Source organism: Emys orbicularis, chromosome 4, assembly GCF_028017835.1.
Source record: "Emys orbicularis isolate rEmyOrb1 chromosome 4, rEmyOrb1.hap1, whole genome shotgun sequence".
Classification (NCBI taxonomy): domain Eukaryota; kingdom Metazoa; phylum Chordata; order Testudines; family Emydidae; genus Emys; species Emys orbicularis.
The window spans coordinates 44,344,968-44,368,973 of NC_088686.1; the positions used below are offsets into that span (position 1 = coordinate 44,344,968).

Consider the following 24,006-nt stretch of genomic DNA (forward strand, 5'->3'; position numbering starts at 1 on the left):
GCCAGTGATGTACTGAACACTGTACAAGAAACAGAAAAAAAGATACTTTCTCTTACAAGCATCTTAAAAACTTGAGGACCATGCTAAACTTTGGCAAGTTCTTCAAAGCATTTTCCTCTTCCCACCAATATCACCTCTGTCTTTCCCAGGTTTTGTTTTAGTCAACTGTTTTTCATTCAGCAGCAGTGCTCTCTCACGTACTGAGATATCTAGATGATGGCATTGTCTACAGAAGATTTGCAGCTAGCTGACATCTGCATATTGTTGGCATTGGGTCCGTAGTATCTCAAATCTTCCCTAGAATTGTAACAATTTAATAAAGGGTGGTAAAGTTGAATAGAAGGATAAACAAGTTAAAACCCGAGAGAGTCCTCATGTGAAATCTCTCTAGGAAGTGCAATAGCCCACATGACATGACAGGAATGAGGGAAGCCAATTTAATGCAATTCTGCTCATCTCACCAGGTCACTCAGATGAGTCATCAGCACTTCATAATTAAAGGGTGCTGGTCAAGGCTGCAGACAGATCTAATATCAGCATGTATGTGTGCCAATTGTCTTTGGATAAGAGGAGATTTTCCATCAGTGTGACCAGTGCAGTTTCTGTTCCATATGCTGGGCTAAAATCTGTCAGGGAAGGTTCTAAGATATTAGCAGAGGTGCTGGAGATGGCCTTTCACCAATGTGTCAATCACTTTGCCTGGGAAGGGAAGGTTATGGGCAAAGTCATTGACACTAAATGATGGTTTCTTGAACACACGCCGGACGACTGCATGTTTCAGGAAGGTTGATAGGCTGCCATCTCTGAAGGAGGTGTTAATGTTCTATTCTATGTGAGCAGTAGACTCAAGTGCTCCTGACTGGCTGCCACCAATCAAGAGGGGTACATATATGATTTCTAAGAACTGGAGAAGCTATCTTTGATCCAGTCAATCTTTTCTCGGTATACTTTACAAAGTTCTTCACACTGGGTGATGCTAGATTTCAAATGAGGGAAGGCAGTCAGGAACTATGATAAAAAATAAGCACTGTACAAAACCAAAATAATCCATATTAAGTGGATTAAGATCTGGCTAACTGATAGATCTCAAAACATAATTGTTAACAGGGAATCATCAATAATTAGGACGACTCTACAAGAGTCCCACAGGGATCAGTTCTCAGTTCAACTCTGTTCAGTATTTTTACCAATAAATTGCAAGAAAATATAATATCATAGCTGATACAATTTGCAGATTACACAAAAATTGGTGGGGTGGCAAATACTAAGGAGAGCAGAACTACATTTAGGAACGAAGAATGTGGGCAGCCATATTTACTGGACATGTGCGCGTGATAGTGAGAGGTGGAAACCTCAGGAAAGCAGTAACTCTGAAAAGGACTTAAGGGTCAGTAGATAATCCACTGAACATGAGCTTCCAGTGTGAAGCTGTGGCAAAAAGGCTAACCCAATCCTTGGATGCATAAACAGGGAAATGTTAAATACATAGAGAGGTGATATCAACTTCACATACAGCACAGGTGAGATTGCTACTGGAAAACTGTGTCTAATTCTGTCTACACTTTAAAAATGATTGTGAAAAATTGGAGAGGGTTCAGAGAAGTACAACAAAAAATTAATTTGAGGTCTGGAAAACATGCTTTACATTGAAAGACTTATGAGCACAGACTTAAGAGGTACTAGATCAGAGTCTTTAAGTACCTACACTGGAAGTAAACATTAGACTTTATGGAACTCTTTAACCTAGCACTAGCATAGCAAGATGCAATAATTGGAAGTTGAAGTTAGATAACTTCAAACTGGAAACAAGACAACTTTTAAATAGTAAAACACTAGAACAGATTATCAAGGAAAATGGTTAGTTCCATCATTATCTGGAGTCTTTAAATCAAGACTGGCTGAAAGTCAAAGGGACTTAGGTGCCTAACTTACTTGGGCACTTTTGAAAATTCAACCTGGATGTCTTTCTAATAGATAGGATCTAACTCAACAAGTTATTGGTCTTGATAGTAGTAAAAACTTCCCTCGACTGCAGGAATTACTGGGTGAAATTCTATGCTCTGCATTATACAGCTATGACTAGATAAAATCTATCCAGGTCATTATGCTGAAAAGTTCTTTTGGATGAAATTTTGCATCTGCTATTGTGTAGAGGATTTATTGGCTTCTCTAAAGTCTGCAGCATAGGACTACAGGAATTCCTTGCTCAGCAGTCATGTTAAAGCTACTGGACAACAGGTGGTTATAGAGACCATCAGCACCCTGATTCTATGGTTGGATAAAATTCTCCAATAGAATGTTTTGGAAGCTTGCTGAGGTCATGAATCTCCAAGGGCAGACCAGCACAGTCAATTTGTCTGCCTGGTGAGAGAGAGAACCGCAACTCCTCTCTGGAGAAGAAGATTGTCTGACCAGGAAGTTGCTGACCAGGATTACGTTACCTATGTCTACACTACAACCTAGACTAAAGATCAGGTTTAGTGTGTGTGGGGACAGAAACTCATAATAAACTGAATATAAAATCTTGGTCCTAGGTGCTGGAGGTATTATTCACATGGATACAAATCTCCGTAGTCAAGGAGTCATGGAGACTCTGCTACAAGGCTGGTTAATAAACCTGTTGGGTCCAATAAGAAGCCAGGGTCGTGAGGCAGTCTACAAACCAGTAGTATTGCCATGCTGACTCAGATTAAGTGACCCATTTGACAGATTTAATTTTTGGGGTCACCTGTACATTTTTGCAGATCTGATTACTTAATATTATCCAGTATGCTTGCTCCTCGACACAAACTGAATATGGCAAAACAAGTTCCTCATCTTTCCCCAAACACCTTCCTCTTCTTTTTCCACTGACGTTGTAAAAACTGCAGCCTCCAAGTCACTCAGGCTTACTAGTTGTGTGTGATTTTCCATGCATCTTCCTTCCGCACATATTGGTAAATTTCTGCTAGTATTTCCTGTACGTTATCTAAAAAAATATGATCTTTCCTCTGTTCTTATGAACAAAACTCTTACACATGCATTGGTTCTTTTTCATTTTCACTACTCTAACCACCTCCTCTCTGCCCTTGCTAATTTCTGTATCACTTACCTCAAAAGTATTCAGAATGCAAAAGTCATCTTCAGGCACTCTTCATCCATGTCACTCCTTTCTTAGCTTCTTCTTAACTTTTATATCAAGTTAAAGTTTTTTGCCCTCATCTTTACAGATCTTCACAACCCTGCTTCTGCCTACATCCTAGGTATTTGCAATGTTCTCATCCTCATAGTATCTGGGTTCAGTTAAAATATAGTGATAATTGAAATGGACTAAAGGAAAATGAAGATAGTAATATCTTGGGATTTGCACAGAATAAGAAATCCATATGCTTCAAGCCAAACATTCATCACATCTGGGGGTGAGAAAGGAAATTATTGCCCTCCACACAGTACTGTACAATTGAATGGGTTTAAAAAGTACAATTGAATGGGTTTAAAATGATCAGCCGGCCTAGGGGCAGCTCCTTGAAGCATCATGTATTGGCAACTGCAAGAGGCATAATACCAGAACAGATGCAATAATTGTCTAAACTGATAAAGCGAATCCTGTGACCCTACTTGACAGTATTTAATACTATTCCATGGATTAGTTCAGATAAATTAGCAACTTTTTTCCCTAAAAAAATTACAAGATTAGCTAACTCACCGAAGCATTTTCAGCTCCTGGGCAGCCTTGAGGATTATTTCATGCTGCCTTTGACTAAGGACCATTACCCCTCCAAGTGACTGTTCAGGGTCCAGGTTTGGCTCTGCTCCCAGCATGTCAGATGAACGTGGTGGTGGAAAGGATGGATCAAGCTGATCCTCCAAAGGTCGTAGTCTGTCTGCTTCATCAGGATACCATCTATCCGACAACCGTTCCCTCTCCCAGTCAGTCCTTTCAGGAAGGTAATCTTGCTTCTCCCTCGATGTATCACGCCTCTCTGGATACTCTCGGATCCTCAACTCCCCCCTGTCTCGGAGGTCTCTATCATAGAGATCCCTGTTTCTTTCCTCCCTCCACCGGTCCTCACGGTACCTGTCCAGAGGTGGAAGTGGTGGCAAAGGTGGAAGAGGAGGAATGTCCAGGTCATGACTCGGTGTATCTCGGTCATCCAGAGGTCTCAAGTAATCTCTGTCCCATTCTCTATCAAATTCTCGATCATAAATATCCAAGGGTCTTCCAATCCTATCCAGATCTCTATCCAACTCCCTCTCCCTGGGCCTTTCCCAATCATCCCACCAAGTGTCTCGTCTGTCAAGATCAGAAGACAAAGGAGGTAGAGGAGGAAGAGGTGACAGTGGAGGCAATGAAAGATGCAGTGGTAACCTGTCCTCTCTATCATATGGATCCAGGTGATCATCCCGAATATCTGTGTCACGCTCTCTCCAATATCGATCTCTTTCCCAATCATCCAATTGTTCGCGCTCTAAAGGACGGGCATTTCGTCTATCCAATGAAGGTTCCTCTTGCATTCTCTCCTCTTCATGACTCCAGGGAGCCCTTGTTGGTTCCTCTCGATGATACAGAGATAATTTCTCAGAGTTGTCTCCTAGGTGAATTGGTTTATCAATACTGCCTGATTCAGGCCTGCCCATTTCCCTCTCCCGGCTACCTGATCGCCTGACAGAACCCCTCTCCCGACTTCCTGCCTGCCTGACAGGACCCCTCTCCCAGCTTTCAGCCCGCATGACAGGACCCCTCTCCCGGCTTTCAGCCGGGATGACGGGGCCTCTCTCCCAGCTTCCTGACTGCCCCCTATCCCTGCTGTCTGCCCGGCCAGCTGGTTCCTTGTCTCGGCTGGACAACACCCTCTCCCGGCTGCCTGACCGCCCAACTGGCCCCATCTCCCAGTTGCCTGACTGCCCATCTGGCAACTTCTCCCTGCTACCTGACCGCCTATCCAGCTGCTCCTCCCGGCTGCTCACTCTCTGGATCATCCCCCGGCCTCGGGTGGCTGCCTGTCTGGGCAATCCTCTGCCTCTGTTTGTTAGCCCCCTGCCTCGGCAGTCTTCCAGCCTGCCCTGCCCCCTGTCTAGGCCGTCGTCCAGCCCGCCCTGCCCCCTGCCTCGGCCGTCGTCCAGCCCGCCCTGCCCCCTGCCTCGGCCGTCGTCCAGCCCGCCCAGCCCCCTGCCTCGGCCGTCGTCCAGCCCGCCCAGCCCCCTGCCTCGGCCGTCGTCCAGCCTGCCCTGCCCCCTGCCTCGGCCGTCCTCCAGCCTGCCCTGCCCCCTGCCTCGGCCGTCCTCCAGCCTGCCCTGCCCCCTGCCTCGGCCGTCCTCCAGCCTGCCCTGCCCCCTGCCTCGGCCGTCCTCCAGCCTGCCCTGCCCCCTGCCTCGGCCGTCCTCCAGCCTGCCCTGCCCCCTGCCTCGGCCGTCCTCCAGCCTGCCCTGCCCCCTGCCTCGGCCGTCCTCCAGCCTGCCCTGCCCCCTGCCTCGGCCGTCCTCCAGCCTGCCCTGCCCCCTGCCCTGCCCCCTCCCTCGGCCGTCCTCCAGCCTGCCCTGCCCCCTGCCTCGGCCATCCTCCAGCCTGCCCTGCCCCCTGCCTCGGCCGTCCTCCAGCCTGCCCTGCCCCCTGCCTCTGCTTACTGGTCCACTGCCTCTATTATCTTCTGGTTGAACCGGCCCTTTACCCTGGTTATTTTCTGATCCAGGTAGTCCTTTACCCTGGCTATTTTCTGAAAGGGGCAATTTACTATCTGTAGATTTCAAGTCTGTATTTCCTGTTACAGGGGATGGAGGTAAGGCTGCTGTTCCTCCTGTTCTCGGAGGAATAGTAGACTGCACAGTTACAGGTGTACTGGGAAGTGGTGTTGGTTTTTGATTCTGAATGGGTGGAGGTTGAGTGGTTGGTTTCGTCTCTTCTACTTGCTGTGCAGGATCCTGAGAACTCCACGTCCACTTTTTAGGCCCAGGAATAACTTTTTTGACTTCAGCTTTGGGTGGTTCCTTTTGAGCTTTTGTCAGATCCTCAGCTGGCTGAACTGGACCAGAATTCTTTGCATCTGTATCAAAGGAAATTGGAGTAGACTGAGTTCTATTTGCCAACTCCTGGTTGACAGCTGCATCAGCAAAAGCTTCTCTGTTTTCTGTTCGGGACTCTGCTTGAGACTGTTGTTGTCCAAAAGGAGGAGTGGGCCCCCTCCACTGTGACCCACTTGGTCGGGAACTGTGCATCTGTGATGTACTTGGAGATGTATAAAACTGTGCTGCTGGCCCACGGGGGATAGTCCCCCATTTGCTTGAAGACCGTGCATTGGAATTCTGACCTTCAAATCTTGGCCTTGGCCCTTCCAAGTGCTGGCCTTCAAAACGTGGTCCTTTCTGTCTTGGCCCTTCAAATCTGTCAAAGCCTCTTCCCCGAAGTCCATCAAACCTACACGTAAAACAAGAGACAAATTCAAATGAACAAATTAAGTGAGAGTTCTCTAGAAGATATTTTCACTTTATAAAACCACTTTCATGCAAACATCTCTGTGTGCCTCATAAGCAAACACCATTAAATCAGTACAGAAACATGGAAAAATGCACTTCAATTTCACACTGCACAACTGAGAGTGATGTAAGCCACTTGCAGACTCGGCAACCTCTAGGAAATAATGTTAGATGAGCCACAAAATAATCAGTGTCATGCCCCACTGTTGCACCAATATGTGAAGTTATGTCTCTGTGCTGGTTCATATCATCTGGGGCATCATTCATAGACATGTAATGGGAAAAAAAATCCTGCTTATATGAGAGCAGCAGCATTTGAACCACTCTATATAGATAGTAGTGGCTGAAAGTGTAAATTTCAGCCATGAAGACTAGTTCCAGGAGAAACGTAAAATCTTAGCTGGAAATCAAGTATGTTATTTTAACATGTCTTGTGTTTAAAGCTCCAGACTGGTGCTCAGAAGATCTAGATTCTGTTTCCAGCTCTCTCCAGATTCACTGTGTGACCCTGGGAAAGTCACAATTTCTCTGTCTCTTGATACTCCAACAGCAAAACAGTGGTAATTCCCCTCCCACACGAGGGTGTGGGCAAAGATAAATAAATTAATGTATGTGTAATGATCAGATACTACGGTACTGAGTACTACATAGAAAAACCCATAAATAAAATATAATTAGATAAATAAAATCTAGATATAGAATTTAAAATATTATTAAACAGCAAGTGGAGCAAGCTTATTATGTTGCCCTGGTCTGGACAGCTTTGTGTGTTTTCTATTTGTACAATTGTATTTTATTCACATTTAGTTCACCTACAACTATGGTGGCTCGAAATGTGGGGAACTGGATAACAAATACAGCATGAAGTGAAAGGATTCATGCAACAGGAGCTAACGATGCATATCTGGTCAAAAAACACTTTTTAATTAAATGCCCAACTACTGAATCTCATAACAGAGTAGATAAAATCAAAGTATTTTACACAGGAAAACTTAAAAGGGACTGAAAGTCACATTACTCAGATGTTTGTAACTTACAGTGTTGAATCTTGAACCAGTGCAAAAAAGCAAAAAGAAACAAGGCAGTTGGAGACTACAAGAACAATCAATTACAGGATCTTGTTTCTCAAAAAATACCAGGGTTGGAAACAATTGCTTTATAGCACTGAGTAGAACACACACTGTGGTAAACACAACTTTCCAGTATTATATATGATTGATCTATAATTCTAGTACAGTGGTGGGCAAACTTTTTGGCCCGAGGGCCACATTTGGGTGGGGAAAATTGCAAACAGGGCCAAGAATGTAGAGCTGTGGCAGGGGGTTGGGGTGCAGGAGGGAGTGCGGGGTGTGGGACGGGGTGTGGTGTGCAGGAAGGGGCTCAGGGCAAGGGGTTGGGGCAGAGGAGAGGTGTGGACTGTACAAGGACACTCAGGGAAGGGAGTTGGGGTGCCTGAGGGGTGCGGCAGGGGTGCAGGCAGGGTGCGGCAGGGGGCTCAGGGCAGGAAGTTGGGTGCAGGGTGAAGGAGGGGTTCGGGGTGCGGGCTCGGGGCTGGCACTGCTTACCTTGAGCGGTTCTGGAGTGGCAGCGGTGTGCACCGGGGCCAGGGCAGGCTCCCTGCCTGCGTGCCCTGACCCCACACTGCTCCCAGAAGCAGCCGGCACCACGTCCCTGCGGCCCCTGTGGGAGAGAGGGCAGAGGGCTCCGCGCGTCGCCCTCGCCTGCAGACACCGCCCCCCGCAGCTCCCATTGGCCGTGGTTCCCCGTTCCTGGCCAATGGGAGCTGCGGGGGGCGGTGCCAGCAGGCGAGGGCAGCGCAGAGCACTCTGCTCCCCCCCACCCCCCAGGGGCCGAAGGGATGTGATGCTGGCTGCTTCCAGGAGAGGGGGTGGCAAGCCCTAGTTTGCACACCCCTGCTTTAGTAGTTTGAATTATCAGCTGCTAACAATCACTTTGGATGTGAAATGGGGGGTGATGGGAAATGATTGAGAACAGAATGATATTACTGTGAAGTCTCACATCCTGCAAGGGCTAGAAATACAGTAACTCCTTGCTTAACGTTGTAGTTACGTTCCTGAAAAATGCAACTTTAAGCAAAACGATGTTAAGCTAATCCAATTTCCTCATAAGAATTAATGTAAATGGGGGGGTTAGGTTCCAGGGAATTTTTTTTCACAGTATAAGTTTTAAACAAACTATTTAATACTGTATACAGCAATGATCATTGTGAAGCTTGGTTAAGGTGGTGAAGTCAGAGGGTGGAAGACAGTGGGATATTTCCCAGGGAATGCCTTAATGCTAAATGATGAACTAGCACTCGGCTGAGCCCTCAAGGGTTAACACATTGTTGTTAATGTAGCCTCACACTCTACAAGGCAGCACAAATGGAGGGAGGGGAGACAGCATGGCAGACAGAGATAGAGAGACGCACGCTATGTGAGAGAGAGATGTGCATTGCCCCTTTAAGTACGTCGACCCCACTCGAAGTACATTGCCTTTTTAAGTTGAGACAGCTGCTGCTGCCAGCAAGCTTCCTCCGTCCTGAGCCCTGTTGTGTCTCTCCTCCCCCCACCCCCGCTCTATGGAGATGGGGTAAGTGGGGGGCAGGACATTAGCCCCCCTCTTCCCTCCCCAAACCCTTTCCCCCCCCTGCACAGCAAGCAGGAGGTTCCCGGTCCACTTAACTACAGTGATTAGGGGGTGTCAATCTAAATTTTAAGTGTAGACCAACCAGGCATAAGATAAACACAGTGAACAGTGCACATAATTTATTTTCAAAAACCCACAAAACAAAACCCACTATGCTGCACACACAATTTCCCCTAGGGAGAGATGACACAGAATGAAGCACATGTGACAGATTTTCTCACAGTTTAAAGCACAACTGGCACTATAGGTACTACGGTGATGACAGCGGTATAAAAATCTGTATAGATGAGAATGTGTGTAAACTAAAGGAAAAAGACCTACCTAGGACCTCTTGGTCCTTCGAAGTATGTGCCTCTGGGTGGGTCTGGAAGCAATCCACCTGATCTCACTGGTTTATCTTGAACGTTGGAGGTTGGGGGTACATAGGCTGAAGATACTGTAGAAGAAGCTTTCAGTTCTCCAGATGCTGGTTCAGATGAGACAGAAACAAATGGCACCGCTTGCTTACCCAGATGAACTTGAGAGTTTCCTTGGTCTGAAGAGTCAGCAGATGTAGTTATTTCAGAATGACACGGTAAAATTGCAGATGAACCAGGTATTTTAAATATAAAAGAATCAGGGATAGGAAGCAGAGCTGGCCTGGTTGTCTTAGTGGACTGGAAAACCTGAAGACTGGATGTTGGGGGTTCAGATGAGTTAGACAACTGAGGATCAGAAGACAGAGGTGGGGGAACCTGCGGAGGGGCAGTGGAAGGCAAAGATGGAGGCAAAACAGGCACGCCTCCTTGAGAGGTTTGAGAGCATGGAACAAAAGGAGGTGGCAATGCAACATTCCCAGTGTATTGATTCTTCATGTTTCGAAGCGAGTTCACTTTCTCCTGCAGATGGGACTGAGTAGCTTTCATCTGTCCCTGCCATGTTTTCCACTGTTTCTCATATTCCTGGAGCTGATCTTTGTGAGGATAGGTCTGAAGTTGATCCTCCCAACCTTGGAATTCACGCTCCCAGTCTTTGTGAAGTTGTTCAAACTGTTTCTGCTGCGCCTCATAATGCTGCAGCTGCATATCCACTGACATTGTCTGCAAGAAAAAGAGACACAAAGCCCTAAAGAACACAGCTTCCAGCATGCAATGCTCTGTATCTATCCGCAGCCTGGCCACAATGCAGGTCTATAGTCGCCATGACTCCAGTAGCTGGAATCTGCTAGGCCTTGTCCCAGGCAACAGCCCTGGGCTGGGCAGTGACACGCAGGCTCGGTAATTGCAGTGGGAGCAGGATTGCTGGGCATGGATCCCGGGGAGGGGAGTGCAATTCGGTTCGTGCTTAAAGGCCAGGGGAGCAGATGAGGGTCTTGCAGCCCTCGGGGACGTCTCTATACAGTTGTTAATAAACTGACAAAGCTCTGGCTGGGATGTTTTAGTTGGGGATTGGTCCTGCTTTGAGCAGGGGGTTGGACTAGATGACCTCCTGAGGTCCCTTCCAACCCTGATATTCTATTATTCTAAATGCTGCAGAATACATTTTAAGTTCCTTCTGAAGCCACATGCTTGAATATCACCCTCTGTCCCAATCTTCAGCAGAAGCTTGAGAGAAGAGTTACATAGAAACAGAAGCAAACATATCCTGTCTAGTATAGACATATCCTGTCTGGTATATCTCTAACCTATACATTTTAGTGACAGATAAGGGCAAACACTTCCATACAAAAAGCCCACATCACTCAAGGTGGGTGAAGGGCGGAGTGGGGAGAGTATAATTAGGAACAGATTACTTCTGCACACAACCAAACTATTTGGGGCTATTAGTAGAATATCCTCCCTCCCTACTGAATCACAAATCAATCCACAAATATTCTAATATATGTAGCAAGCAGCCTTGTTTCCCAAGCTCTTCAATTTGTTCCTCCAAGCAGACAGCAATTCAATTTAAATGCACTTTCCTTCACATTCGAGAGCACCACCTGGACCACTAAACCAGGTATACCTTGAGTAAACTGCAGTAGTGCTCCAAGTTTGGGCTTATCAAACTTGTTTATCTAACAAGACAAACTAAGAGAACAATCTCTCATTAAGCTTGTAATAAAAGTTAGTTAACCTACAACAGTCACTAACTATTCAATATATTTTATCTGTACCCACATCTATATCTGAATTGCTGTGGCCAAACTGCAAGTCTCCTTTACCCTGCCTTGTAAAATCATGAAAATGTACTACCTAGGAACCATGATGATTATTTTACCTGTCTCCTTCACCAAGCTTTCCTTGGGGCTACTGGCTCCAATATACTTTTCCTTTATCTAATGACTTTCAGATCCTTGAGTGCTAGGAGTGGCAAATACCCACACAATACATATTATTCATGCAGAGTCACACTATTGCAACATAAAATGAAAAAGTATTAAAACAGTATATTTTGTATAAAATATGAATCAACAAGGGTTCACTAAGAGCTGTGCAAGAAAAAATGTGATGGCCTAATTATCATCTTTTATCTCTCCCCTTTCAATATTGTCATAACCAGTCAAAGAGTATAGGAATGCTATATCAATGGTCCATCCAATTCAATGTAGCCAGCTCTGAATCAGTTTGGGTCAAACCAGTTGCCCCTCTAGCCCTATATTTTGTCTCTGAGAATGAGCAATGATGTATTATTAGCATTGTAGTAATGACCAGAGAATCCAATTAGGATTGGAACTCCATGATTGTAACTGTTGTAAAAAACAAACAAAAATCTCACTCACACTCACACAAAGAGACAGAGTGGTCCACTGGATAGAGCACTGGACTGGGAATTAGGAGATCAGGATTCTGTTCCCAGCTCTCCCACAAACCTGCTATGTGACCTTGAGTGAGTTACTTTACCTCTCAGTGCCTGTTTCGCTTCTTACTCTTTGTCTGGTCTGTCTTGTCTATCTAGAATGTAAATTCTTTCAAACGGAGAGTAACTCTCACTATGTGTACGTACCACTCCTAGCACAATGGGGGTTCAATCTTAGTTGGAGTCTCTAAGTCAGACGTGGGCAAACTACGGCCCGCGGGCCACATCCGGTCCGCAAGACCATCCTGCCAGGCCCCTGAGCTCCAGGCCCCTGTTGTTCCCCCTCCCCCGCAGCCACACCACTGCGCGGGCTGCACTCTGGCCCGTCGCTCCCCTGGGCAGCATGGGGAGCTCAGCTGGCTCTGCTGCTGTTAAGGGGGTTGGGTAAGGGTACGGGAGGTCCTGGGGGGCATTCAGGGAGGAGGGGGTGGTTGGATGGGGTGGAGGTTCTGGGGGGGCGGTCAGAGGATGGGGAACAGGGAGGGTTGGGAGTGGGAGTCCCGGGGGGCCTGTCGGCAGGGCCGGCTCCAGGCACCAGGCAACCAAGCTGGTGCTTGGGGCGGCACCTGGAGGGGGGGGGGGGCGGCGCGGCACTCGGGCCGCCGAGGAGAGCGGGGCCACAGCCGGGCTCGCCGCCCTCCCCCCGGCGCTCTGGCCGCCCTCCCCCCGGCTGCCGGGGGGAGAGCCGAGCCCCAGCCGGGGCTCGCCGCCCTCTCGCCGCCCTGCCCCCGGCGCTCTGGCCGCCGGGGGGAGAGCCGAGCCCCGGCCGGGGCTTGCCGCCCTCTCCCCCGGCGCCCTCCCACCGGCCGCTGGGGGGAGAGCGGAGCCCCCGCCGGGGCTCGCCGCCCTCCTCCCAGGGCTCCGGTCGCCCTCCCCCCCGGCGCTCGCCCGCGGGGGGGGGGGGGGGGGGGGCGGCGGCCGGAGGCTTTTTTGCCTGGGGCGGCAAAAAAGCTAGAGCCGGCCCTGCCTGTCGGGGGGCGGAGATGTGGATAGGGGTCGGGAGGGCAGTCAGGGGACAGGGAGCAGAGGGCGGTTGGATAGGGGGTGGGAGTCCTGGGGGGGCTGTCAGGGTGTGGGGGTGTGGATAGGGGCGGGGCAGTCAGGGGACAGGGAGCAGGGAGGTTGGATAGGGAGTGGGGGTTCTGGGAGGGGGCGGTCAGGGGACAAGTAGCAGGGGGGATTGGATGGGTTGGGAGTTCTGAGGGGGGCAGTCAGGGGGCGGGAAGTGGAAGGGGGTGGGGGCCAAGCTGTTTGGGGAGGCACAGCCTTCCCTACCCAGCCCTCCATACAGTTGCGCAACCCCGATGTGGCCCTCGGGCCAAAAAGTTTGCCCACCCCTGCTCTAAGTGCTACTATAACAATTTGGAGTTTTTTAAGGGCAAATACCACCCCTCTCACAAAGAAAATGGGAAGGCATAGGCTCTCCCCTAACCCCCAACAATCCCACAATCTACTTAATTACCCAACACCATCCTACTGACCCCAGCTAGCAATAATCTTATACTCTGAAACATGAAGATTTACAACAATTAGTTTTATCTGAATTTGCAATTCTTACAGATGTCTAATCTATTTTTAATCTTACTAATCTATTTATATCAATAATATCCTTAGGCAGTGAGTTCCACTATTAGTTATACTTTACCTAAATATTTCATTTATTTTGGCCTTTACATTGTCTTTTTGAATATCCTCTTTTTCTTGTATTAGAGGACAGAGTAAATAATGGCACTCAACCAGCTCTTTCTGTTCCTGTCACTTTAAGGGTACGTCTATACTTACCTCCGGGTTCGGCGGTAAGCAATCAATCTTCTGGGATCGATTTATCGCGTCTTGTGTAGACGCGATAAATCGATCCCGGAAGTGCTCGCCGTCAACACCGGTACTCCTGCTCCGCGAGAGGAGTACGCGGAGTCGATGGGGGAGCCTGCCTGCCGCGTGTGGACCCGCGGTAAGTACCTTTAAGTTCGAACTAAGATACTTCGACTTCAGCTACGTGAAGTTGCGTATCTTAGTTCGAACTGGGGGGTTAGTGTGGACCAGCCCTAAGTAACTTTTTCTTTTCTAAACTAAGCTGTCCTACTGTAAAATTTTCAAAGACACCTAAGTCCCATTTTCAAAAGTAACAGGCTCTTAGGAGCCTAAATTACTCCTTAGATGATTTTGAGAACTGTATCCCATGTCAATAAATAGTCTTTTAATTACTCCTCATATGAAAACTGCTCCCATCAATATCTTTAAATATTCTTGTTACTCTTCAGTTGAGACTGGAAAGTAACTTCTCAGGGAAGGGGGAGCTAAGGCTTTGCCCATGAACAAAGATTAAAGAGAGAGCAAGGCAAACAAGTCAGTCAGAAGAAATGATTATACTACATACTTCTTATCAGACCATGAGTGTTACATCATGCAAGAGGTATACCAAATCCCAGTTCCTCAATGACTAACCTGTGGGGGGGGTGGCTGTTGTATGATCTGTTGGTACTTCTGTAGGATCTGTTGCAGTTCGGCATGCTTCTGCATGATTCTCTGATACTGAAAGCCAACTCGATGGTGTGGATGCTGCTGCCACTGAGCTGCTGCCACCTGCAACTGCTGCAACCTCAAATCTTCCTCAGAGTCCTCAGGAGGTTCAATAGTCAGCTAAAGATAAATAGAATTATTATAACTAAGGGAAAGCTCATTCAAGCACAACACCTAAACAAGCACAACCAAATTCATAGAAGTTTCATGGCAGTTAATAATTCTGTGACCCTGCATTTTGGTGTTCTGACTTTCTGTGACACTATCAGAATAAATGATTTTGTTTATCTTCTTCAATAAGGGGAATAGTTCAAGGCAAAAATCAGATGTGAGAATTTGCCTGCATATTCTAAGTAAAAACTATCACCAAGCACATGGGCAGAATGTTTTTGGGCAAAACTTCTTGGTTATTAGGCACAGACTATGACCCCATTCTTTAACAAAGGAATCATTATCTTCCAAGGTCTGGAGTGGAAGGCAAGATCACCACTTTCCTTTCCAGCACACAACAGGATGCATCTCAGCTAAAAATTGGAATGATTAAATCAAAATCCAAACCATTCCAAAATTCCGGTGTGTTTGGATTTAGTATTCTGGTTCAGGCCTGAGCTATTAAGTTCAGATGCATGTCTGGATACAAACTTCCACAAAGTCTTGGGGATAGAGGCACTACATTGAATGTGGGGTACTAGCTCAGGCACATCTCTAATCCTGACTGCAAGATTTATACAAGCAGCTGCAAAAGGAAAAGGTACTAATACCTCCCAATTCAGCAAGTAGGATTAGCAAATCATACAGCGGGACAGAGGTAAAAAATCTTGAACACTAACAAGGAAAAGTCATTCAGGGATTTCAGGTTAAGGAACTAGGGAGCACGGGATTAGCTAATTGGAACTACAGTAATTCATTCATTTCCCTTATGCTATTTTCTTTAAAATAATTCACCTTTGCTGAGATATGTCATCTGACCTACTGGCATCAGAGACAAATACGGTTCAGAATCTCTGAACACTATTCACTTCAGCATGGCAGGGAGCATGGGTCCCAAGAGCAGAAGTCTTTCAAATCTGTAGTAGGAGGACTCTACAAGCCCAATCTGACCATGCAAAGGGACCCTACTCATCACCTAACAAAACTGAGACAGCAGCTTGTCCCTGAAAAATATTTTACTAGTTCCAAACCTGCCAGACCAGGGAGATGTGTACCCAGACCTGTCTTTTCCAGCTGTAAAGTCTATTAATTGGGAGGCAATATGGGCTAGTGAATAGATCACTGGACTTGGATTCAAGAGATTGGGATCTATTGGACTCAAAAGGTTTGGGGTCTATTGGACTCAAGAGATCTGCGCCTGGCCTGCTGGGTGATCCCAGGTACCTCACTTGCCTTCTGTACTTCAATTTCCCCATATGTAAAATGGAGATAATGATACTGACCTTCTTTGCAAAGTGCTTTGAGATCTACTGGTGAAAAGCACTATATAAAGTCTAGGTATTATTATTCAGACCCAGGCAGGAGGAAAACATTTTTTTTTAGGAACGAATGTCCCATATGGAATAGCATCTCTGCATAGCCTACCTTAGGTTCAGTAGATGAGACAGGAGGGTCCTCTTTTTTGGAAGCTGGTGTTAGGGGCTCGTTAAGTGAAGGCGGTTCAGACTGCTGATTAGGAGCAGTCACTTTCCCTTCTTCTTGCTGTATTCTCTGCTCAGGTGCATCCTTCACTACCCCTGGACCCTTCGGTTGCTGCTGTCCCTGTGCATGTGCTTTTGCCCTCTGCTGCAGACTTAGCAAGTGTTGCTGGTACCAATATTGCTGCTGTTCCTATAAAATACAAAAAGTTTGTGAGAATTACAGTAGCAACCAGGTTTAATAGACAAAAACAGATAAAGCTAACCTGCCAAGATAATCACTGAAATCTGGCAGAGAAAACAGTCTCCAGAGAAGTGTTTATGCCTGTTTCATAGTGATAACTCACTTCTCTACCATCATTACAGAGAAGCAATAGAGGTCAAAACCCCTTATCAGGATTCAGGCACCACTGTCCTAGGTGGTGTTATACAGACATGAAGGAAGATTCCTATCCCAAAGAGCTTAAAACCGAGGAAGGCAAAAAACAGAAAGGAGAGAAAGGTGTTCAACATATGAGCTAAGGGATTGGGGTGAATGGATTTGTTAATTCCATTTCATGATTTTATTAACAACCTGTTATAAGTATTTATTATGGAGCTCAAACGGGGTGGGATAATGGGAAAGTTGGATGAGGAGAATTAGTAGGAGCCATGGAACAGGGAAAAGGAAAGGGGGCAGAAGGACACTGAAGGAAGAAATGCACAGAGGAAAGAAAGGGGAGGGACAAATGGAGAGCAGGAAGAGTGAGGATGGCAGCAGAGAAACTGTGAGGGAGAGATGTGGAAGGAGACTGGGGCAAACAACCAATCAGACAGAAAACAATACCCTGAGTTCAGATTATAAAAAGCTGTCTTCTAACCTCACTGGCATTTGGGAGCTGCAAGGTAACCAGATGAGGATGCCAGAAATAAGACAAGGCCAGCTATGGAGATGGTCAAACTCCTAGCATTAAGTCCTCAACTTTAAATATCTTCAAAGTACTGGTGTTTTATAGCTGAAAGGCCTGTCCTTTGGAACATGGTTCCACAAGGTCTGATGGCATATTCTGACATTTAGACCTTCTTTGAAGGGGAAAATGCTGAAGATTTTCCTCTGAATTTTCCAAGATCTTCACTTTCTCCGTATGTGTCATATAGACAAATGGATATATATTATCCATTATAAATCCCCTTTTCTAAGTTTTGTAACCAGGTAGCATACATCTCCTCCAGGTTGAAATAATGACAAGGAATTAGCTCAGCCCTCAAATATTTTTATACATTTTCAAAATAGTAGGTAGCTCAATAATTGTACTTCATCAGGATTTTCACTGCCCAGCCCCAAATATCAAGGATAAAGTTGGAAGAAACTTCCTACTGATTATGGTTCTATAATCTGCACACACACTAAAAACTCAATGAAATTCTGGGAGCTCAGATTTAAAATAAGATACAAAAGGAACTAAATTCTAACTTTATAAATTCAGAATACTGAATGTTTACTAAAAACGTATACTGAAGTCCCATTCATCAAGAGAATTTATACAGCTTTTGTAAGAACTCTAGCAAACTACAGGGGACAGAGGTTGGTATTTTATAGCCATAAAGTGAGGATATGGAAAAGCTTATCCTAAAGCTCACGGAATGGTGCGGCCTATGAAAGCGCAAGCTCAATTAGCAATTTCCCCTCTTCTGACTGTCCCACATGTTTCATACCCTTCCAGTTCATCTTTTCTACCCACACACTGTGAAGAAGAGCCACTTCTGAAAACCCAGCATGGGAACAGTAGAGAAGCCAACAGGAATGACCGTTTATTTTTAAATGCAGGTATAAATTCAGCATTGGTGAATGATGCCCGATGAGATTCCTTAAGACTAAAGTTTCCAATTCATCTTCAAAATAGGTATAAAATAAGCATGTGCAATGCAAACTTCTTCCACTCACATACCTTATGCCTGAATTAGAAGGACCTATTTCTAGTAGTGAGGTGTGAAACGGACAAATTTAAAGAGCAGATCTATGCAGAAAATCACTTCTCTAAAATGACATTTTGGGGACTATGTCTATGATAGGAGATGGTATCATTCTAGATCCTGCCATTGACCTCTGCCAATATCCTTCATAATCAGGATTCAGATCAGAATATGACATAGAGACGCTCTCATGGCTATGGGTGGAGGACAAACATCCATACTTACAGCATGGGATCTCTCAGCAGCCTTCAACTCCATGTTGCATTAGGAGTTGCTTTTGCATTCAAGACCTAGCAGAGGCATGCAGAACAGCACTAAGCTGGATTTAATCATTCCTTTCAAAGAGATGTCACATAAAGTGATTTTATACAATAGTGATGACTATGACATAGATAAATAAAAGAAGATAGTCACGATAGACAACTGCTCTTCTGCCCCGAAAACCTAGTCACTTGTGAACTCATCTTATCTCCTCTCCTTCTCAATATATAGATCAATCTGTAGGAGAGGTCATGATACCACATGGGCTACAATACCACCAATATAATGACACCCAGCTGTAAAGCTCCTTCACAGCACATGAAGCCAGAACCACTTTATGTCCCAGCATCTGACTGAGGGCTTGTCTACACTACCGCGTGTGGTCGATCTAAGATATGCAACTTCAGCTACGTGAATAGCGTAGCTGAAGTCTATGTACTTAGATCTACTTACCGCGGTGTCTTCACTGCGGTAAGTCGACAGCTGACGCTCTCCCGTCGACTCCGCTTGCGCTTCTCGTTCTGGTGGAGTATCGGAGTCGACAGGAGAGTGCTCAGCAGTCGATTTATTACGTCTATACTAGACGCGATAAATCAACCTCCGCTGGATCGATCGCCGCCGCTGATCTGGCGGGTAGTGTAGACAAGCCCTGAGAGAAGTGAATGGACAAAAAAAAGATGTCTAAAGCTCAGACTGAGCAAAACAGAGGAGATACTGGTAAAGGATGCATTTCAAAGAGATGGTGGGAACTTTAGTCCTCATCTTTGACTGAGGGCTTCTACTCTCCCAGTGTCAAGGTGGTGACTATTCTTGGAGTCCTACTGCAATCACTGTTACTCCTATACACAAGGAATGCAACAATATCAAGGAGCTGCTTCTTCCATCTTTGACTAACCAATGGTTTATACCAGTGATACTGAGCCTCAAGTCATTCAGGAGCCAAATTACCTATCAAAAGAATACCCAAAAGAGCTACAGTAGTGTGAATTCATTGTTTCATTTACTATAGTGCTATTCATATTTAAAGAGTATGACAGAGAAAATATTAGTTTATATATAATTATATATTATTTTCACAGCAAAGTTCACAGTGCAAATTGATAACTTAATTTGGTTAATAACATAGTAAAAGCATCCCTGATTGGTTAATTATTAACTCACACAGTGTTTTAATATCACATGCTGCAAAGAGCCCCAGGAGACACATTCGAGAGCCGCAGTCTGAGTATCACTGGTTTATACCTGTTCCTCTCAGGGGAGGATCTCACAACAGTGAAATAGATAACATCACCTTCTGGTTAGGGTAAATTACCACAACACAACTTCTACCAAATGCCCAACTGTGAAGGTCACACAGAAGCGCCGCCTGGTATAACATACGGCAGCCTCAGTCTCAAACAAGGAAAACCAAAGAAGTGTATCATGTCAACATACCATTTGTTCCACTGACTCTCCATTTAGTTCTGTATCCATTTCAAGAACCTAGTCCTTTTTAAAACTTTTAATGGTCCACCAGGACAGCAAGACTCTATGCAAGCAGTGTGATTGCCAGAGTCCAGGATGAAAAACTTGGGGGTCTTGGTCACTACAAAATATCAGGATGAATCTGAGTCTTTAGTGCACAATGCAAGACCAATCTTTTTATGCTGCAATTCCTTTCCCAGGATGGTAAAAAAAAAAAGCCTGGTGATGCTCATGGAAGAAGACAACAACAGAGATGATAAGCAAGGAAGAGGAAAACAATACAGCAGTCCAGAAAAAAGGCTATGAAGCTTAGGTATCCTTCATGGGAAAACATACATAATCTTTGTTTAATTTTGCACAGAATATGCACCCAGATACCAAAGTGAATGGTATATGATAAATAAATTTGGTAGATACTTCACTTATTAAAGCTATGTCTACACTAGAGAGCTTACAGTGCAGGGTGACCAGCTGTCCCGATTTTATAGGGACAGTCCCGATTTTGGGGTCTTTTTCTTATATAGGCTCCTATTACCCCCTCTCCCCCCCATCCCAATTTTTCACACTTGCTTTCTGGTCACCCTGTTATAGTGGCACAGCTGTACCGATGCAGTTGCGCCACTGTAAGCTCTCTCGTGTAGCCACTCTATGCTGACAGGAGGGAGCTCTCCTGTCGTCATAATGAAACCACCCCCAACGAGCGGTGGTAGCTATGTCAGTGGGAGAAGCTCTCCCGACGACTTATGTCGGTGTAACTTATGTCGCTCGGAGGGGTGGTTTTTTCACATCCCTGAACGACATAAGTTATACCAACATAAGTGGTAGTGTAGACATTGCCTAAGTCAAGGGTTGTCAAACTTGGGTTCGGGACCCCTCAGGAGGTCACGAGGTTATTACATGGGGGGGGGGGTCGCGAGCTGATAACCTCCACCCCAAACCCCGCTTTGCCTCCAGCATTTATAATGGTTTTAAATATATTAAAAAGTGTTTTTAATTTATAAGGGGGGGCGAGGTCAAACTAAGGCTTGTTATATGAAAGGGATCACTAGTATAAAAGTTTGAGAACCACTGGCCTAAGTGTTTCTGAAAAGATACACCTTGCCATAAGGAGACACAGGAACCTTATTTTTACTGTGCTAGGCTGTGCTGCAAAATGTGTCACATGGCATGGGACTGTAAACCACAATCACACACAGAGATCTGTCAATGTTACACAGTGGAAGAAAAATTATATAACAAGGAATTACAAATGACAAATTGCAATATGTTGCATAATCTACTTATTATATGAGGGGAGGGGGAGAAGCCGCACTCTGTTTGGCTATTGACACTGTTACTACAGGAGATAATCAGAAAATTATCTTCTGCCTAGACTAGATTGTCATTAATTAAAAAAGAGAAAGATTTCATAACTCTTCTTCCGCACATCAGTCGAAGTTATAATATTTCAATGTTCAATCTTTACAACCCTTTAGTTACCACTTTCTTTTTAAATTAACATTTAATTTTGTACTGTATCAAATTCAGCAAACTACAATAATGCAAAGTTAGGCAAAAAGTCAGAAAATGCAAAAGGTAGTGGTGTTTATTCAGTCAACTCTGCTCCTCTATGTATGCATTGCAATAATCTATTAATTATGACTGTTATTTTATATGTATGTATGGTTGTCAAAATAATTATTGTATTGTATTATTTTAAAAATAGTATAGCATAATGAAATTACAGACTATCATAACAGATAGCAACAAAGCAAAGTGGGAGGGTGTTAACATTTAATATTCAACCTCCTAAAATCCAGCACTTTTGAGTGCTCAGTTATTCAACTAAAATACTGAATCTACATCTAATTTACTATTTTGCTTGAGGGGAGGGAGCTTAAAGAAAAATGAACACAAGAGGTGTCCCCAATTCTATAGAAGTAAAAAAACTGCTAGTGCCTATCAATACCATTATAAAAGTGCACACCTACAGTCATAAGTATTTTTAACAGTAAAAAGTATATTTTTCACCCTCACCAAACTCAAAAACTTTTGAAAAGACTTTCCTCAAGTGCTTCATAAAAGTTCACCTTTAGGAAGAGAACAAGCATGAACACGTTTAGGCCAAAGTCTGACTATTTTTGAAAGCTGTACGCATAAGGCATCTAGGGTCTGTAACGGAAATACTTTTGTAATCTTAACTATTGCAAGTATGGCCAATTTGCACTGTTCTATCATTTGTGTTGATAAACAACTGAACAAATATTACTGTAAGAGAAAAATCAAAACAAGAAACTATGCAAAACAAAACTAGGTGGCAATCCTACAATGTACCAACAGACTGCTGCACTGATATGGAGGGCCCAATGAAGTCAATAGGGTTCTGTGCAGTTCATCTGCACAACATACTTTGCAAGATCGGGGCCTTAAAAGTCTGAAAAATCCACCCAGGGGATAAAGTTCAGTCAAGGCTGAAACTTTGTTCTTTACACATCCCATTGTGCTTGGGAACTATTGGCTCTTGAAAACCAAGTACTACAGGATGTACATTCAATGGGAGTTTATGGAATTTTAGTCTTATCTGTACCATTCCTGGCTTTTGTGAGCTGAAGCCAAATATTCTGTTTTATTTAAATGTGATTCATTTATTGTTTCTCTATTTTATCTGTCTTTAGTTGAGCATCTTTACAACTCACACTACATCGGTAAATGATCAGTTCCCATCACTACCTTTTCTAACCCGGAGCCACACTCGGCAGCAAAGCACAGGTTGGACACTTTGTTCTTACCTGGGGGGTCATAGTGGAGGGGTCTGGTTGTGGGGTGCTGTGCTGGTCAGAACTGTCACTGGTGTCCTTAGCAGCACTCTGCACTGCCTCTTGCTGAGCAGGAGTGGAAGGGGGCAAGGATGACTGGGATGCAGTAAAGTGAGATTTAGACTGAGAAAGGGATGGTGTCAAACTAGACTGGGTTGGTTGGGAAAGGGATAGTTGGGAAGGGGACAAATAAGATTGAGAATGTGTCTGATAGGATTGGGAGGAGGGTAAATAAGATTGAGGGGCAGTTGATGGAGGGGGCTCCAAATAGGATGGTGGCGGAGGCTGGGAGAGCTGAGAATGGGACAAATAAGACTGGGGCGGAGGGGACTGGGAAGGGGGTGGCTGGGCCGGGGGAATATAGGGTTCAGACTGGGCTGGAGGGACATAGGCCTGTGAAGGGGGTGGATAGGCCTGCTCAGGTGGTGGGGGCGACTGTGGCGGAGAGGACAGCTCCATGTCCATGGGCACTGGGGAAGAAGGCAGGTGCTCCCAGTCGCTGTGGGGCTGAGACGGCTGGAGGGTCTCATGCTCTCGAGGCAGGGGGGGCGCCGGGGGCTTGCAGACCTGGGGGTCCCGGGGTGGGGGCGGCGGAGGCGGCTCGCGGTGCTTGAACTGCTTCTGGTAGCTGCGGACGGGGGGCGGCACTGGCGGCGGCCAGTCGGTGAAGGAGCCGGGGAGAGGCGGAGGGGGCAGGCCCGGGGGCGGCGGCCCGGGCGGGGGACCCCCCAGAAGTACCGACTGCATCTGTTTCTGGTGCATTTGCTGCAGCTGCTGCAGCTGGGCCAGGTGCTGCTCCTGCAGGCTCAGGAAGCCCGAGGCGCCGGGCGCGGGGGCCACGCCGGGGCCCGGGGGCGGGTAGTTCGGCGGCGGGACGGAGGGGGGCATCACGGGCGGGGGTACGGGCAGCGGCGGGGGCGGTATCGAGGTGGGGGGCGGCGGGTAGTGCCCCGCCGCCCCGTACAGGCCCCAGGCCGGGTACATGTCGGGGCCGGGTCTGAGGCGGCGGCCGGAGCGGAGATCGGAGCTTCCACAGGCCGCGGCGAGTGGCGACAGCAGCAGCGCGTGCGACGCACAGTGCCTGCGTAGTGAGGCTCGTTGGACCTCCGAGACAGAAGAGTGGTATACTGGAAGCTAGAGTGCCCCCAGCCTGGACCATAGAGAGGGGCTCGCTGAAGTTAGAGCGCCACCCACCGATCAGCCCGGGCTATAGCGTGGCCGGGCACCAGCGGAACAGCACGGACAATAGAGAGGTGAACTAACTGGGCCTAGAGCGTCGCTGAAATCCTGGTCTCTTCTTCCCTCCTGTCGGCTTGGACAAAAGAGAGGGGCAAAGAGGAGCTAGAGCGCCGCTCAGAGGAAGGCGATCGGCCTCCATCTTGTTTGGGGAGGAACAACAGATTGGAGGCCTCCGCCTTGGCGCCTTCTGGGTCCTTTCGCGGCCAAGGTTTTCACCCTTCCTCTCAGCT

General features: G+C 46.3%; 1 protein-coding gene across 1 annotated transcript in view; it reads right to left on the minus strand.

Annotated features, from left to right (window-relative positions):
- YLPM1 (YLP motif containing 1) overlaps positions 1-23,521 on the minus strand; it is a 60,665-nt gene extending 37,144 nt beyond the window's left edge. The window contains exons 1-5 of the mRNA XM_065402615.1: positions 22,511-23,521; positions 16,012-16,257; positions 14,362-14,556; positions 9,421-10,178; positions 3,686-6,391 (exon numbers count right to left, since the gene is read on the minus strand). Of these exons, the coding sequence (XP_065258687.1) occupies positions 3,686-6,391; positions 9,421-10,178; positions 14,362-14,556; positions 16,012-16,257; positions 22,511-23,521 (4,916 nt within the window). The remainder of the gene's footprint in view (positions 1-3,685; positions 6,392-9,420; positions 10,179-14,361; positions 14,557-16,011; positions 16,258-22,510) is intronic.
- Positions 23,522-24,006: the final 485 nt, after the last annotated feature.